The sequence below is a fragment of the Anabrus simplex genome, chromosome 12, assembly GCF_040414725.1.
Source record: "Anabrus simplex isolate iqAnaSimp1 chromosome 12, ASM4041472v1, whole genome shotgun sequence".
Lineage (NCBI taxonomy): Eukaryota > Metazoa > Arthropoda > Insecta > Orthoptera > Tettigoniidae > Anabrus > Anabrus simplex.
In genome coordinates, this window is record NC_090276.1 from 43,366,640 (window position 1) to 43,381,515 (window position 14,876).

The following is a 14,876-nucleotide window of genomic DNA, read 5'->3' on the forward strand; positions in this document are numbered from 1 at the left end:
ACAGTTACCTGAGAAATATTTTACTCAATCTACAGAGACTTTCACTCAAGGTGGGGCCGGCCAGTCAGCTGGTGCAGCGCAGTGGATAGAAAGGCAAGCTGAAAGTCAGACGAACACAAGGTAACTTGCTGAGCTTGGGGCTGGGAAAGCACCCGTATGAATCGCATGTAAGTAACAAGCACACGTAATAATGCATAATCAAAGTAAACTAATTTCTCACCTTGCCACAGAATATGTTGAAAATGTCTTCCACCTGCATCTACCACATTTCTGGCTTCATCTAAGTAAATTTTCATTCACACGCATTACTTCATCTACCGAGATAGCCTCAATTTCTCTCGTGATATTCTGTTTGAGTTCATCTACAGTGTGAAAATGGGAGTGTTGGTGGCAGTAACTGCATACAGGAAAATAGAAACCACAATCACTGGGCAGAGATACGATAGGAATGACATTCTCGTACTATTTCTTAACAACTGACGGACAATGAATGCCAGTCTGGATATTTCCAGCAAGACCTGGCAACCGTGCATACGGCTAACGAGTCATTAAGTTTAATTGAGGAAATTTTTGACGACAGCGTAATTAGTAAACCATAGTGGCCCGTAAGATCCCCAGATCTAAATCTTACGGTTTGCGATTTTTACGTATATATGGGAAAAATTGAAAAATAAGGTTTGTGCAAACAAACCCTCACACTGTAGATGAACTCAAAGAAAATATCACAAGAGAAACTGAGGCTATCTCGGTAGATGAACTAATGTGTATGAATGAAAATTTCCTTTTCTTTTGCATGCCAACATTATACAACATGGAGTGTCAAATATGTTTCGCCTTTCAAAATTAGATTTCATTGCCACATGACATATCTATATCAGCGCGACGTAAAGCAAAACTGTAAAAAAAAAAAAATCCTTAGAAGTGTGTAGATACATGTGGAGAACATTTTCAACATATTCTGGGACAAGGTGACAAATTATTTTACTTTCATTATAGCTGCCTCTGTGGATCAGTGGTAGAGTGTTGGCCTCCGGATGCCAAGATAGCAGGTTCAAACCTGGCAGAGGTAGCCGGATTTTTGAAGGGCGGAAAAAAGTCCATTCGACACTCCATGTCATATGATGTCGGCATGTAAAAGATCTCTGGTGACACATTTGGTGTTTACCTGATAAAATTCATTAAATCTCAGCCATAAACATCCAAGAGAGTTTTGGTTTACTCAGTCTGCCATCTAGTAGGCCTAGAGTAAAACAGAACGTCGAAATTGATGAGCAGACAGCCAGAAGGTGTCAAATTGAAATGTCTGCACATGGTAGCTGAGGCCATATAATTATTATTATTACTTTAATTATACGTTATTATGTGTGCATGTTATTTACATGCGATTCATACGGTTGCTCTCCCAGCCCCAAGTTCAGCAAGTTGCCATGTGCTCATCTGACCGGCTCGCCCATCTACCCGCTGTGCTGCGCCGGGCAGCCGGCTGGCCCCACCTTGAGTGAAAGACCCTGTATAATACGAAAGAGATAACATTTAGAGTGCTTTGTATATGGTTCAATTAGCCTTCACTTGTTCATGTTTGCTCTCCTGAATATTAAATATGAAATTTTATTTTTTGCAGTAGAGAATGCTAAGATTTAAGACCATTCTTCAAAAACCAACTACCTCAGCCTGGATGGCATTAGCAGTTGAACATTCTACCACTGAGGCAGATAAAATGGTCAGTTCTATGCCCAGACACCTTTGCCCCTCATTTCTGAGTAAACCACAAGATCATGTGCCATTCCAGGATAGAAAGTCCAGTCTCCTGACTCCATGACGCAACAGCCCCAAAGGGCCATGGTCTACCAAGCAACCGCTGCTCAGCCCAAAGACCTACAGATTACAAGGTGTTGTGTGGTCGGCACAACGAATCCTCTCTGCCATTATTCCTGGCTTTCTAGACCGGGGCCGCTATTTCCCCGTCAGATAGCTGTAATAGTGTAGGCTGTGAGTGGACCTCAAAACCAGCCCTCAGATCAAACTGATGTCCTTTTGTGTGAATCTTTACTGCCACAATATCAAAATCTTTGGGTTATACCTCTTTCAGCTTCTCAATCTCAAATTTACTACAGTTATTTTCTGACTTGTTTCACTTGTAATAATTGTACGGCCTCAGCTACCGTGGCAGGCATTTTGATTTCTTGCGACTTTGGCTGCCTACATGTCAATATGAAAGTTTTATTCTACTCTACCAAAGGGCAATGTAATACTGCAGGTTAAACACCAAATGTGTCGCCAGAGATCTTTTGCATGCCAACATTATACAACATGGAGTGTCAAATATTTTTCGCCTTTCAAAATTAGATTTCATCGCCACATGACGTATCTATATCAGCGCGACATAAAGCAAAACTGTAAAAATTTAAAAAAAAATTTAAAAAAAGACTACCTCTGTGAAGTGATGGTTAACTACGTAAAACAAGAACCGAGAGTATAATGGCATGACATTCATAGGAGAGCAGTTAAAAAAGAGCTGAAAGCTTTAATAAATAATAATGTTATTTGCTTTACGTCCCACTAGCTACTTTTGCAGTTTTCGGAGACGCCGAGGTGCCGGAATTTAGTCTTGCAGGAGTTCTTTTACGTGCCAGTAAATCTACCGACACGAGGCTGTCATATTTGAGCACCTTCAAATACCACCGGACTGAGCCAGGATCGAACCTGCCAAATTGGGGGTCAGAAGGCCAGCACCGCAACCGCCTGACTCACTCAGCCTGGCTGTAAGCTTTAAATACCTTCAAGAAAATGGAGAAAAGGGGATGGAAATCAGTGAAAGAGGGAGGTGTGAAAATAGATTCTTTAAGAGTACGGGATGATTGATATGGAACAGGGATGTACCACAGGGATCTAAAGGAATTATCTACAAGACTTATGTTATGCTGATTTTGACGTATGGATCAGATACGCAGGTGATGAAGGAGAGGGATAAAAGTAGAATACAAGCAATGGAAATGAAGTTTCAAAGGTGTCAAGTATGTTTAACATGAATGGATAGAGTAAGAAATGAGAGAGTTCTGGATATGGTAAATGAGGTACCCCTACAGGAAAAGATAGAAAAGTCAAGGCTGCAGGTGTATGGACATATTAAGAGAATGCGAGAAGAGAGGATACCAAGATAGATGTTAGAAATGGAGTTGAAGGGAAAGAGACCTACAGGAAGACCGAAGGACAGACGGCTGAAAGGTGTAAAGAAGAGCATCGAGGCAAGAGGAGGGAATGGGTTTCAGCCCATCATCTTAAGACTCGGAGGCTGACATTCTAAAAATGATCTATTTGTAGTAGGGTTTACCAGTCTCTCTCTCTCTCTCTCTCCCACTGAAATTACAGATCTCCAAGGACAAAACAGTATGTTCTCAATTCAACTTACCTGTCGCTGGAGATTCGTAAGTTTGCTGCGACTGAACAGGATTCCCACCATATGTTCCTTGAGATCATTGCTCTCCTCGCCTTCACCCTTCACCTCTGCTCCTTCACCTTCCACGGGTTGTTCTCCCAAGATCAGCTTCCCAAACACCTGGCAAACAAATTATACTCTGTACTTACACAAGATGTTTTGAAACACTAATGGACTGACAGCCTACAGGACAATGAACAGTATAAATTTACTCCCAACATAGTCAATGAAATGGTGACAGTAGGATGACATAACAGACCCTGTCAATAGGCGGGACAAACCCTGATGAACATGATTAAATTTCATTCGCTGATTAGGAATTGTTTTGTTTGAGTTATTCTGTATTTCTCTTAATTTTGTTTGAATTATATTGTCTTTGCGAAATGTGTGTTTACATACGAGTGACTCACCTGAGATGTGATCAGTCTGAAAACACGCAACGTCTCAGCCTCACAGTTGCGCTGCTGAATGGTAAGTGCACTGTGCTGCTTGCCCACCTTCAGGCTCTCTCCCTCCACCTCGCCCAACACACGGATTTGGCGCAACCGGAGAGAGTTGTCTGGGCCTTTCAGTTCCAGCCTAACTATGCTGTGTCGAGCATCTGGAAATAATAAAATTAAAACAAAATTAGATAACACAGAAAATGATAAAGACTAACAGCCACGGTCCAATTAGGTTTTAAGTTTCGTGTCAGTTCAATTTATAAGGAACTAGGTTCCCCAAGTTTTTAAGGCTCATTAAGATCAGTCTTGCAAACAATTTGTCTTGTTAACTGAGTGTGAGCTCAGTAGACGTAATGGAAAGGAATGGACAAATAAAATCATGTAGAGAAAATTGGATTTTCATTTTTCTCACTCGCTTAATTCAACATTATTTTTTATTATTCTGTTAATTCCTCATTTACATATTTTTGGTTTTCCTTATTTAAATATTTGTCCAACACATCATTTACCTAACGAGCAATCTACAACATTATTTCCTAACCTTGGTTGTTATTGTTCATTTTTTCTTTCCTGATGTCATTTTACAATGTCCCAGTGTTTGTGGGAGAAGTGTAGCATAGCCTGAAGTACCAATCATTGTAACCTCTAAAGAGATTTCTAAGATTCTTACATTACTGGCAATACCCAACAGAATCATAATATGCTGCCAACATTTCAAAGACAGCTCAATAATTTTAATTAACTAACTAATTAATTCATTTCTTAATTTGAATACTTTTAAGTTATCACTGTAACTTACCTAGAACTGGGCAACTGACCCAGCCAGTGGAGCGATTCTCTACTTCTACTTGACGTAATCGATAGAGTTCATCAACATTAGGACCAGACTGGAATGTTACACTTGAGACCTTATTCTGAAAGAAATAAAACATAATTTTTCAGTATACTATCTTTTTACATAATATTCCAATCACAAATTACCATATTTACTCATGTATGAGACTCCCCTCGCATATTATACCCACCTGGCTTTTCATGACAAGGAAAATTATGAAAAATATATTTATAAATAAAAACTTGCATATAACAATTCTTGAAAGAAGAACAAGGATTCCACTTCATTACAGAAGTTTTCGTAGTGCTTCAATAACAGTGCATATTTTAATTTTTTTTCAATTTGCTTTACACTGCACCGACACAGACAGGTCTTATGGCGATAATGGGACAGGAAAGGGCTAGGAGTGGGAAGGAAGTAGTCGTAGCCTTAAGGTACAGGCCCAGCATTTTCCTGGTATGAAAATGGGAAACCATGGGAAAACTATCTACAGGGCTGCCGACAGTTGGATTCGAACCCACTATCTCCCAAATACTGGATACTGACCACACTTAAGCAACTCCAGCTATTGAGCTCAGTACGCATAATTGTATTTTGAATGTTAATGGGCCGTAACTACTACCTTTTGATAGAAATTCTTTATTAGGCAAAAAGCCTGCTGCTAAATAAGTTGCTTCTTTCTTTTTTTAATAATGGCATTCTAATAATTTTGTGTGGCTATTACTAGCCGAGTGCAGCCCTTATAAGGCAGACCCTCCGATGAGGGTGGGCGGTATCTGCCATGTGTAGGTAACTGCGTGTTATTGTGGTTGAGGATAGTGTTATGTGTGGTGTGTGAGTTGCAGGGATGTTGAAGGCAGCACAAACACCCAGTCCCGGGCCATTGGAATTACAGCTTATAAATCTCATGTTTATTCCGTATTGGCTCAACACAACTAAGGTTAAGTTAAGAGTAAGTTCCCACCTTCCAATACTTAACAATTTCTATATAATAGACTTATTAATTACATAATATAATCCATATAACCTCTAGTACATGTTTCGTTCCGATATGGAACATCTTCAGCTAAAATTGGTAAAATGGCAAGACAATTAAAATACATTGATGTTAAGATGATACATAAGCTAAAAGATATGATGAAATGGCTCGAAAATTAAAACATATGATAAAGATGATGAGATAAAGTTCATTCATGTTGGTTGAAAACACAACAAGTCAGTTTTCAAGTGGCGAATTAAAAACAGCGATAAAGTTCTTCATGTTGGAGGCGTGTACATTTTGTCGATCTTGAAAATAAATTGAAGAATACAGGATTTTCTTATATGTGATTTATCGGGGAAATCTTGATAAAATAACCGTAGTTGAAGTTGAGTTTGGTAGGATTATTAAAATGTGTCTGAAACGAGAAAAGGAGAAGTGAAATAGAAAATATTTTGAGGAGAAAACCTTGTTAAAAATGTATGTTCGCGAGAAAGAAGGATAATAGAGTTGATTACCTTAAAGACAATCTTGTCGTATTTAACGTCCTCCCTTACGCCGTGTTGTTAACTGACTGAGTCCTGTGTACGTGTGTGAGGTGCTTGCGGTGGGCGGGGAGTATGGGAGGGAGAGGTAAGTGACTTGAGGAGAGCGGGTGAAGTGTTGCGTAGGGTGGAGCTTACTGAGGAGTGGTGTTGTGATAGGCTAGGGGAAACGGACGGAAAGGTAGGGGGACAATTATGTAAGGTGGAGCTGTTCGGAAGGAGGTGTGTTGGTTGTTTGTTGGGATTCTTTTTGATGGTTTTTCTGGATGAGTCTAAATTAGTAGCCTCTTCTAATAATATATTTATGTTTTCCGTAATTTCGTTAACATTCTGGTTTAATTGTCTTGCCATTTTACCAATTTTAGCTGAAGATGTTCCATATCGGAACGAAACATGTACTAGAGGTTATATGGATTATATTATGTAATTAATAAGTCTATTATATAGAAATTGTTAAGTATTGGAAGGTGGGAACTTACTCTTAACTTAACCTTAGTTCCATTGGAATTAACCATTCATCATCATCATCATCCTAAACCATCTCCAGTTTCCTGGGTGTGGTATATGAGCCTCCTACATCTCATCCTGTCCTTGTACCATTCTTCCTCCACCAACTTGTCCCAATCATGACCTCTCAGCAGTACATCGCTCTTAACTAAATCTATCCATTTCCTTCGTGGCCTTCCCACAGGTCGTCTTCCTTCTACCTTTCTGTCAAATTCCTTCCTTGCAGTTCTGTTTACTGGCATCCTCTTCATGTGACCAAACCACTTCAGTCTTGATATCTGAATCTTATTGAGGAGAGAATCATCTATTCCTACTTCTTCTCTAATTTTCTCATTCCTAATCTTGTCTTTCCTGGTTTTCTGAATCATAGTGCGTAGGAATTTCATTTCAGCTGCCTGAAGTTTGGAATTATCTCTATTGGTCAGTGTTGTGGTTTTGAGACTGTATGTAAGAATTGGTGTATAATAGGACTTGTACAATGTCATTTTTGTTTTCATGGGTATTCGCTCATCCCACAGGAGGTGTCTTACCTGGTGGTAAAATTGTGTTGCCTTATTGATTCGATTGTTCACCTCATGTTTTGCTAGGTTGTCATTTGATATAACACTACCCAAGTATTTGAAAACTGGAACGCTGTCCAGTTGAGCTTCATTTAACATGACTATTGGTTCTGCTCCTTCCCTATACACTTTCATCACCACCGTCTTGGTCTTGCTGATGTTTAAACCATATTTCTTAAACTCCTCATTCCAGCTTTGTATTCTCTCTCCCAATTCCTCTTCTGAGTCACTCCAGATCGCAACATCATCTGCAAATGTGAAGGCTTTGATATCTCCATGTTCTTTCCTTTTAATAGATTTCATTACTACATCCATTACAATAATAAATAGAAGTGGTGACAATGAGCTGCCCTGCTGCACTCCTCTCTTTGTTTCAAACCAGTCCGACAAACCACATCCTACTTGAATACAGCTTCTGTTCCCACTATACAACATTTTCACTTTGTCTATGAGGCTGTCTCGCACTTGAAGTTCTTTCATGCATTGCCAAATCCTTTCCCTTGGTACACTATCGTATGCTTTCTCAATGTCCATAAATATTAGAAATAAAGGCTTGTTCTTCTCCCAGTATTTTTCCATTAGCATCCTAATTGCAAATATAAGGTCTGTAGTTGACCTTCCTGGTCTGAAACCATACTGCTCTTCTTCCAAAATTGGTTCAACAATATCTCTGATTCTGGTCTCTATTATTTTTTCCAATATTTTCAGGACATGAGACAGGAGTGTGATACCACGGTAATTAGTACATTTTCGTCGGCTTCCTTTCTTGAACAGAGGTACAATGATGCCCATCTTCCAGTCCTCAGGAATAGTATTTTCCTCCCATATCTTGTTGAGCAGTCTGTAGAGCCATTGGATTCCTGGAATTCCCGCTACTTTCAGCGTATCTGCACTTAGTTCATCTATGCCCACTGCCTTTCCTTTCTTCATGCTCTTGAGCGCATTTTCAACCTCAAGCCATGTAATTGGTGGTTCAGTTGTGGTTCCTCGACTTGGCTCTCCTCTATCCGTTGTTATGTTTTCTGTATCTCCATTCAGCAGCTTTTCGAAATAGATCTTGAGTTCTTGTTTAATTTCTCCCTCTTCTTGTGCCAGAGTTCCATCATCACGTTCTATTGCTTTTATGGTCTCTTGATCCCTTCGCTTGTTTTTCACTACTCTGTATAGCAATGAAGGTTAAAATCCCCGCCCCGGTCGGGAATCGAACCTGGGACCCTCTGAACCAAAGGCCAATACGCTGACCATTCAGCCCACGAGTCGGAAAAATAATGGCATTGAGTAACATGTATAACAAGAAGTGTAGTTTTAACACCGCTTTCAAATTAGAAATCAAATCTTTTGCAGAAAAACAAGGTGAGAAACAAATAGCCAAAGAATGGAATATTCATCCTAACATAAGCAAATACTGGTGCAACCAGAAAAGAGAAATTGAAAGGGACAAATATAAAAGTGCGCAGTTTTTTGTAGTACCAAAAAGGTGTATGTCCCGAAATCAATACCAAAGAGCTCAAGTGTATAAGTGGAGAAATGACAGTTTTGCCATAATTCATGACATGATACAACAAAGAGCATTGGAAGCGACAAAATATATTGAATCTCAGTTAGCACCATACAAAACTGGAGGTTCTTACCACATAATGGACCCCTCTTACATTTTGCAGCTGTAAAAATGAAAAGAAATGGGGTCTAATACAGGAGTACATACAGTAACTAAATTAAGGGAAGCCAAAAGGAGTGAGCTGTGACCATTACAAGCTTAAATTTCACCTGGATGTAAACATTGCTAAATTTACTCTGGCTGTTAAATGCAAACGAAAAGAACAAAAGTCACAAATCGAGTACTTGAGGAAGAAGAAGAAAAATAACAAAGTAGTACTTGATTCGTTGCTTGCTTGTCCTTTTCTATTATTTTTATGCATTTATTGGTCTCCTTTCTCTCCTTGTGCGTTTGTGATGTGTTCCTAATCTTTAACCACCTCTACTCATTAATTTTTTTTTTTTTTTTTTTTTAAATTTTGCTTTATTTCGCACCGACACAGATAGTTCTTATGGTGACAATGGGATGGGAAAGACCTAGGAGTGGTCGTCTTTTCTTCTCACCCCTCTTCCTATACTTATTTAGCTTTCTTCTTGCCCTACACTTTCCACATCAAGATTGAAGATCTGTCAAGATGGCCCATCAGTGAGTGTTGAAGTCTGCCCTCCATCAGGCTGGGAAGCAGAAATGGGCTCATCGAGGGCTGAGAAGAAATGCATGTAGAAAAACTGGGAATGATGAGGAGAGAGTATTTAATTCAAGATGGCAGTATATGAAAATGTGGAAATTATCCTTGACCCATTGTATTTTGAGACGCAATGGTTTTATTTTAATTCCTCTCAAACTCTTAACATTGTGACGAACTTTGAAAAGATACTTCGTTTATTTCAATACTTAAAAATTGAGATAGGCCTACTTAAGGTGATTGACAAAAAAATCACATAGGCTACGTATTCTATAATCTATATATGTAATTTGTGTATCCGCGTTGGCCAGAAATTTTTGGCGTGACAACATCTACGGGAAGGAAGGGAAGGGAAGGAAAGGAAAGGAAAGGAAAGGAAAGGAAAGGAAAGGAAAGGAAAGGAAAGGAAAGGAAAGGAAAGGAAAGGGAAGGGAAGGGAAGGAAGGAAGGAAGGAAGGAAGGAAGGAAGGAAGGAAGGAAGGAAGGAAGGAATTTATTTATTCATTTATTCATTCATTCATTCATTCATTCACTCACTCACTCACTCACTCACTCACTCACTCATTCATTCATTTATTTATTTATTTATTTATTTATTTATTTATTTATTTATTTATTTTGCTAGTTGCTTTACGTTGCACCGACACAGATAGGTCTTATAGCGACGATGGGACAGGAAAGGCCAAGGAATGGGAAGGAAGCAGCCGTAGCCTTAATTAAGGTAGAGCCCCAGCACTTGCCTGGTGTGAAAATGGGAAACCACGTAAAACCATCTTCAGGGCTGCTGACAGTGGGGTTCGAACCCACTATCTCCCGGATGCGAGCTCACAGCTGGGCACTCCTAACCGCATGGCCAACTCACCGACGCACGCAATATTGCCGGATAAACTGCATGAAAACAAACTGCACAGGTTTGGACATATTTTAAAAGAAAAAATAACTCTGATTTCTTCTGGAACATAGCACAGAACCTGTCAGTTCCTGGGCGGAGATACAGAGGTAAAACCAGAATGAGGTGGATGAATGTAGTTGCCAGCAACACGCGACATTCAGTCTCTCCCAGGACGATTTCATCAACAGAGCAAAATGCCGGAGAATAAGGAAAGCTGACCCTAATACCACATGGAATGAAAGAGAGATGGCTACACAACAGGAATGGAAACAGGCCTCAGCGGTCACTTTCAGCCTCAAGGTTCAACTTTCACATGGAATTAGTAACACAGTATTGTTATTGTCACAACTAATATGTATGTATGTATGTTTAGTCATCAGCCTGAAGGCTGGTTGAATCCTCAACAGTTCCGCCATGAGCTGTCATAGATGGCCTAGGCATCACTGAAGAGGCGTACTAGGGAATTGAGGAGCGAGATAGTTTCCCGTTGCTTTCCTCACCGAGTCAGTAGTTGCTATTACATATCAGTCTGCCAAGCCCACTGAAATGCATGCACCAACCGACCCTATGAGCAACAGTTTCACACCATTCATAGTAGGGACTGGCTGCGTAAGGAATGGCATTACTAGCATCGCTCATACCTCAGTCACTTTCATTTGGTCAAAGCCAAGGATAAGACAGAGACAGATCAATGAAAGTAACAAAATTGCTCTAGCCCATACTAGAAGACTTAGTGCAGTGTAAACACTAGGTCCCGCCAGCAAAGCATAAGATATAAATTGACAAGACCTTTTCAATATACATATAATATTTCAACATACAAATACATATTATAATAATATGCATTTTAATGTTTTAATTATTCCTGCCACATTGCCTTTGTTTGGTATACATATGTTTTAGTTATCACATAATATGTTTAATTTTTATTTGGCTGAAGATCGATCAATCAATCAATCAATCAATCAATCAATCAATCAATCAATCAATCAATCAATCAATCAATCAATCATTCAATCAATCAATCATTCAATCAATCAATCACAACTGATCTGCATTTAGGGCAGTCGCCCAGGTGGCAGATTCCCCATCTGTTGTTTTCCTAGCCTTTTCTTACATGATCGCAAAAAAATTGGAAATGTATTGAACATCTCCCTGGTAAGTTATTCCAGTCCCTAACTCCCCTTCCTATAAATGAATATTTGCCCCAATTTGTCCTCTTGAATTCCAGCTTTATCTTCATATTGTGATCTTTCCTATTTTTAAAGACACCACTCAAACTTATTCGTCTACTGATGTCATCCCACGCCATCTCTCCATTGACAGCTCGGAACATACCACTTACCAATATAAATGGTCCGTTATTGGACATTATAAATTTTCCAGCGAACTCATTCCTGGTTGCCAGCGTTCCGCCCCCATGTGCTAAGTTGGGCTCATCAGTTGGTACTTAGCACACCCACCAAGACGCATGACTAGTGCCAAGCCACTGTGTAGGCTACTTGGAACCACCGGCAGTGCCAATGCACTATGAAAGACTTTGTCTCATTACCAAAAATTGATGCCTGCTTGGCCATCAGATGATGTAGATGTTGATTCCCATAGAGAACCAACTTCTACATCAACATGCCACTTAGTCGAGCAGCTTGTCTCCTTTCTCCCAAGTCTTCTCAGCCCAAACTTTGCTACATTTTTGTAATGCTACTCTTTTGTCGGAAATCACCCAGAACAAATAGAGCTGCTTTTCTTTGGATTTGTTCCAGTTCTGAATCAAGTAATCCTGGTGAGGGTCCCATACACTGGAACCATACTCTAGTTGGAGTCTTACCAGAGACTTATAAGTCCTCTCCTTTGCATCCTTACTACAACCCCTAAATACCCTTATAACCATATGCAGGGATCTATTAACCTTTATTTACAATCATTTATGTGATTACCGCAATGAAGATCTGTGCCAAGCAAATTCATATTTTGAAGTGAATCTATTAAAGAAACTATTTAAAATAGTTCATGTCGGGTCCACCTTGTCAATACACTTTTATTGTTTGAAAATTATTTCCCTTCATAGAATATTAAACTATTTTAAATAATTTCTTTAATAGTTTTAGCCAAATCAATACAGGATCAAATCAAATACCTATTATGGTTAAGTTTTTCAAAGTGAAACTGAGGCAAGTAATAATTAAGAGTCTTATAAAGTTACAAGGCACTGAAAGAATTATAGGAATTCTCACCAGATGCCAACATTCATATCAGTGAAAAGATGGCAATTTATACTACCAATCTACATAACAAATCATCCTGTAATGAAACGTACATTCGCTAGAATGCAGCAAAAATTTAAGCCTCTATGCTCTTAAGCGGAAAGAGGTCAGACCATTTCAAACTCTTTAGAAAGAAAAAAAAAAAAAAGGAACAGCGATTTGGGCCGATTCATTTATGCAAGGACGGCATATCTTCAACATCAAAGATATACCATTTCCATCTAGACAACTTTAAAAGTTTACAAGCTAGGGTGAAGACTACATCACATGGGACCTTGGTGCAGAACCTCCTATACCTATGCACAGGAAGATGAATTCTTCATAGAATATTATTAGGTAAATTTGAGAAGTTTTTATACGTAATTAGCAGGATTTTTAAAAATCTGTACATTATTTCATGAAGAGTAATGGATATATGCTAAGCATACAAAATTTTGTTTGTATAGATTTGTAGTTGGTGAGCTATAAAAATATGAATGTTATTAACTTTTAGCTAGTAGAAGTTTGAACTCTTGCCTCAAAAGATGGTAGTTAACTTAAGTGTGTTAACTTACCGCCAAGTCTCTGCAATTATCAATGTGAATATACACCATCCTGGGGTACGACTGAGGTGCACACGTGATTGTGATGGTTTTTGTTTTGTTCCTGAAAAAGATAAGACATATTAGTGACTGTCATACATAAAAATCAACTTACAATAGATACATGTACACCAGTAAGAAGGAAAGGGTGAAAAGTGAACATATGTAAAGAGGATTGAAAAACTCGTTTCACCTATTGTGCAGGGAAAACATCTATCATTCTCTACTTGTTTGACACATTGAACAGTGCCATATGCAGAAATACGTCCATCTCTCTTCTGGTGAACATGAATTACAGCGTTACAGTTCCTTATACTGCTGTTAGATCAGACCACTAACCATTGCTCGATTGAATATGAGCAACTGTTTTGAAGATTAGCAACCAAGTGTAAGGTGTGCTTTGTTTTCCCCACTTGTTCCTATAGTGGCGTCAGTGTTTTGATTCTTTGAGCGATAGAACCCTAATACAGTGGAATTCAGGATCCATGCTGGATGGCAGCGATGATTTCAGTCAGTAATTCAGCTAAAGATACATACCCAATTATGACAACAGCAATATGCCTCTATTTACCCAAAATGTTTTGAATTTTTATCACAGGAAACCAAAATTTTCTTAATGGTATTTTAGAAAAAGATTACCTTTATCAACCTCATTTTGTATGACATATTAATACTAATGTAACAATTTTAGATGTGAATATGAAAAATATTAATTACACGTGTGATTTGAAATGTAGAGCCTCCCTGGCTCAGGCAGCAGCACGCCGGCCTCTCACCGCTGGGTACCGTGGTTCAAATCTCGGTCACTGCATGTGAGATTTGTGCTGGACAAAGCGGAGGTGGGAGAGGTTTTTCTCCAGGTACTCCTGTTTTCCCTGTCATATTTCATTCCAGCAACACTCTACAGTATCATTTCATTTCGTCTGTCATTCATTAATCATTGCTCCAGAGGAGTGCGACAGGCTTCGGCAGCCGACACAATTCCTATCCTCGCCGCTAGATGGGGGCTTCATTCATTCCATTCCTGACCCAGTCAAATGACTGAAAACAGGCTGTGGATTTTCATTTTCACATGTGTTATTTGTAATATGATTAAATTAAAAGCTCAAAAAAGTTATAAATACATTGGCAACTTTCATATTTCAATGTCTAAAATAAAAGAACCGAATGAGTTCAGCACTGAGACGTAATTATACTTAAGAATGGAAGAAAAAAAAAAAGGCCAAGAATAAAGTGTTGAATAGGATGCAGAAAGGATCTAACTTCTTTCATCAAGTACAGAACGTAGTAAAGGACAAGGGAGTTCCTCAGAGGGCTAAACAATTCCTGCTCTTCATGACAGTCTGGAGAGTTGCATCATACACAAAAGAGAAGAAAGTTAACTCCAAGCTTGTGAAATGAAGCTCCTTAGATCAGCACTACAGACAACAAGGAAATACAGAACTAGGAATGATCAGATACAAAGAGATCTGCAGGTCAACCTGACTATGGAAGAGAGGCCGAGTGTGGCAAGGTTGAAGTGGCTAGGACACGTTCAGCGGAAGAAGCCGACTAATATTATGAGAAGATTGTTCCGGCACATAGACCAATTGGACATATGAGAGAGAGTGAG

General features: G+C 39.1%; 1 protein-coding gene across 1 annotated transcript in view; it reads right to left on the bottom strand.

Moving 5' to 3' along the window:
* The window catches only part of hiw (highwire), an 815,007-nt gene that overhangs the window by 81,439 nt on the left and 718,692 nt on the right, over nucleotides 1–14,876 (bottom strand). Inside the window, exons 56-59 of the mRNA XM_068229800.1 lie at nucleotides 13,238–13,328; nucleotides 4,679–4,793; nucleotides 3,847–4,037; nucleotides 3,410–3,556 (exon numbers count right to left, since the gene is read on the bottom strand). Coding sequence (XP_068085901.1) covers nucleotides 3,410–3,556; nucleotides 3,847–4,037; nucleotides 4,679–4,793; nucleotides 13,238–13,328 — 544 coding nt within the window. The remainder of the gene's footprint in view (nucleotides 1–3,409; nucleotides 3,557–3,846; nucleotides 4,038–4,678; nucleotides 4,794–13,237; nucleotides 13,329–14,876) is intronic.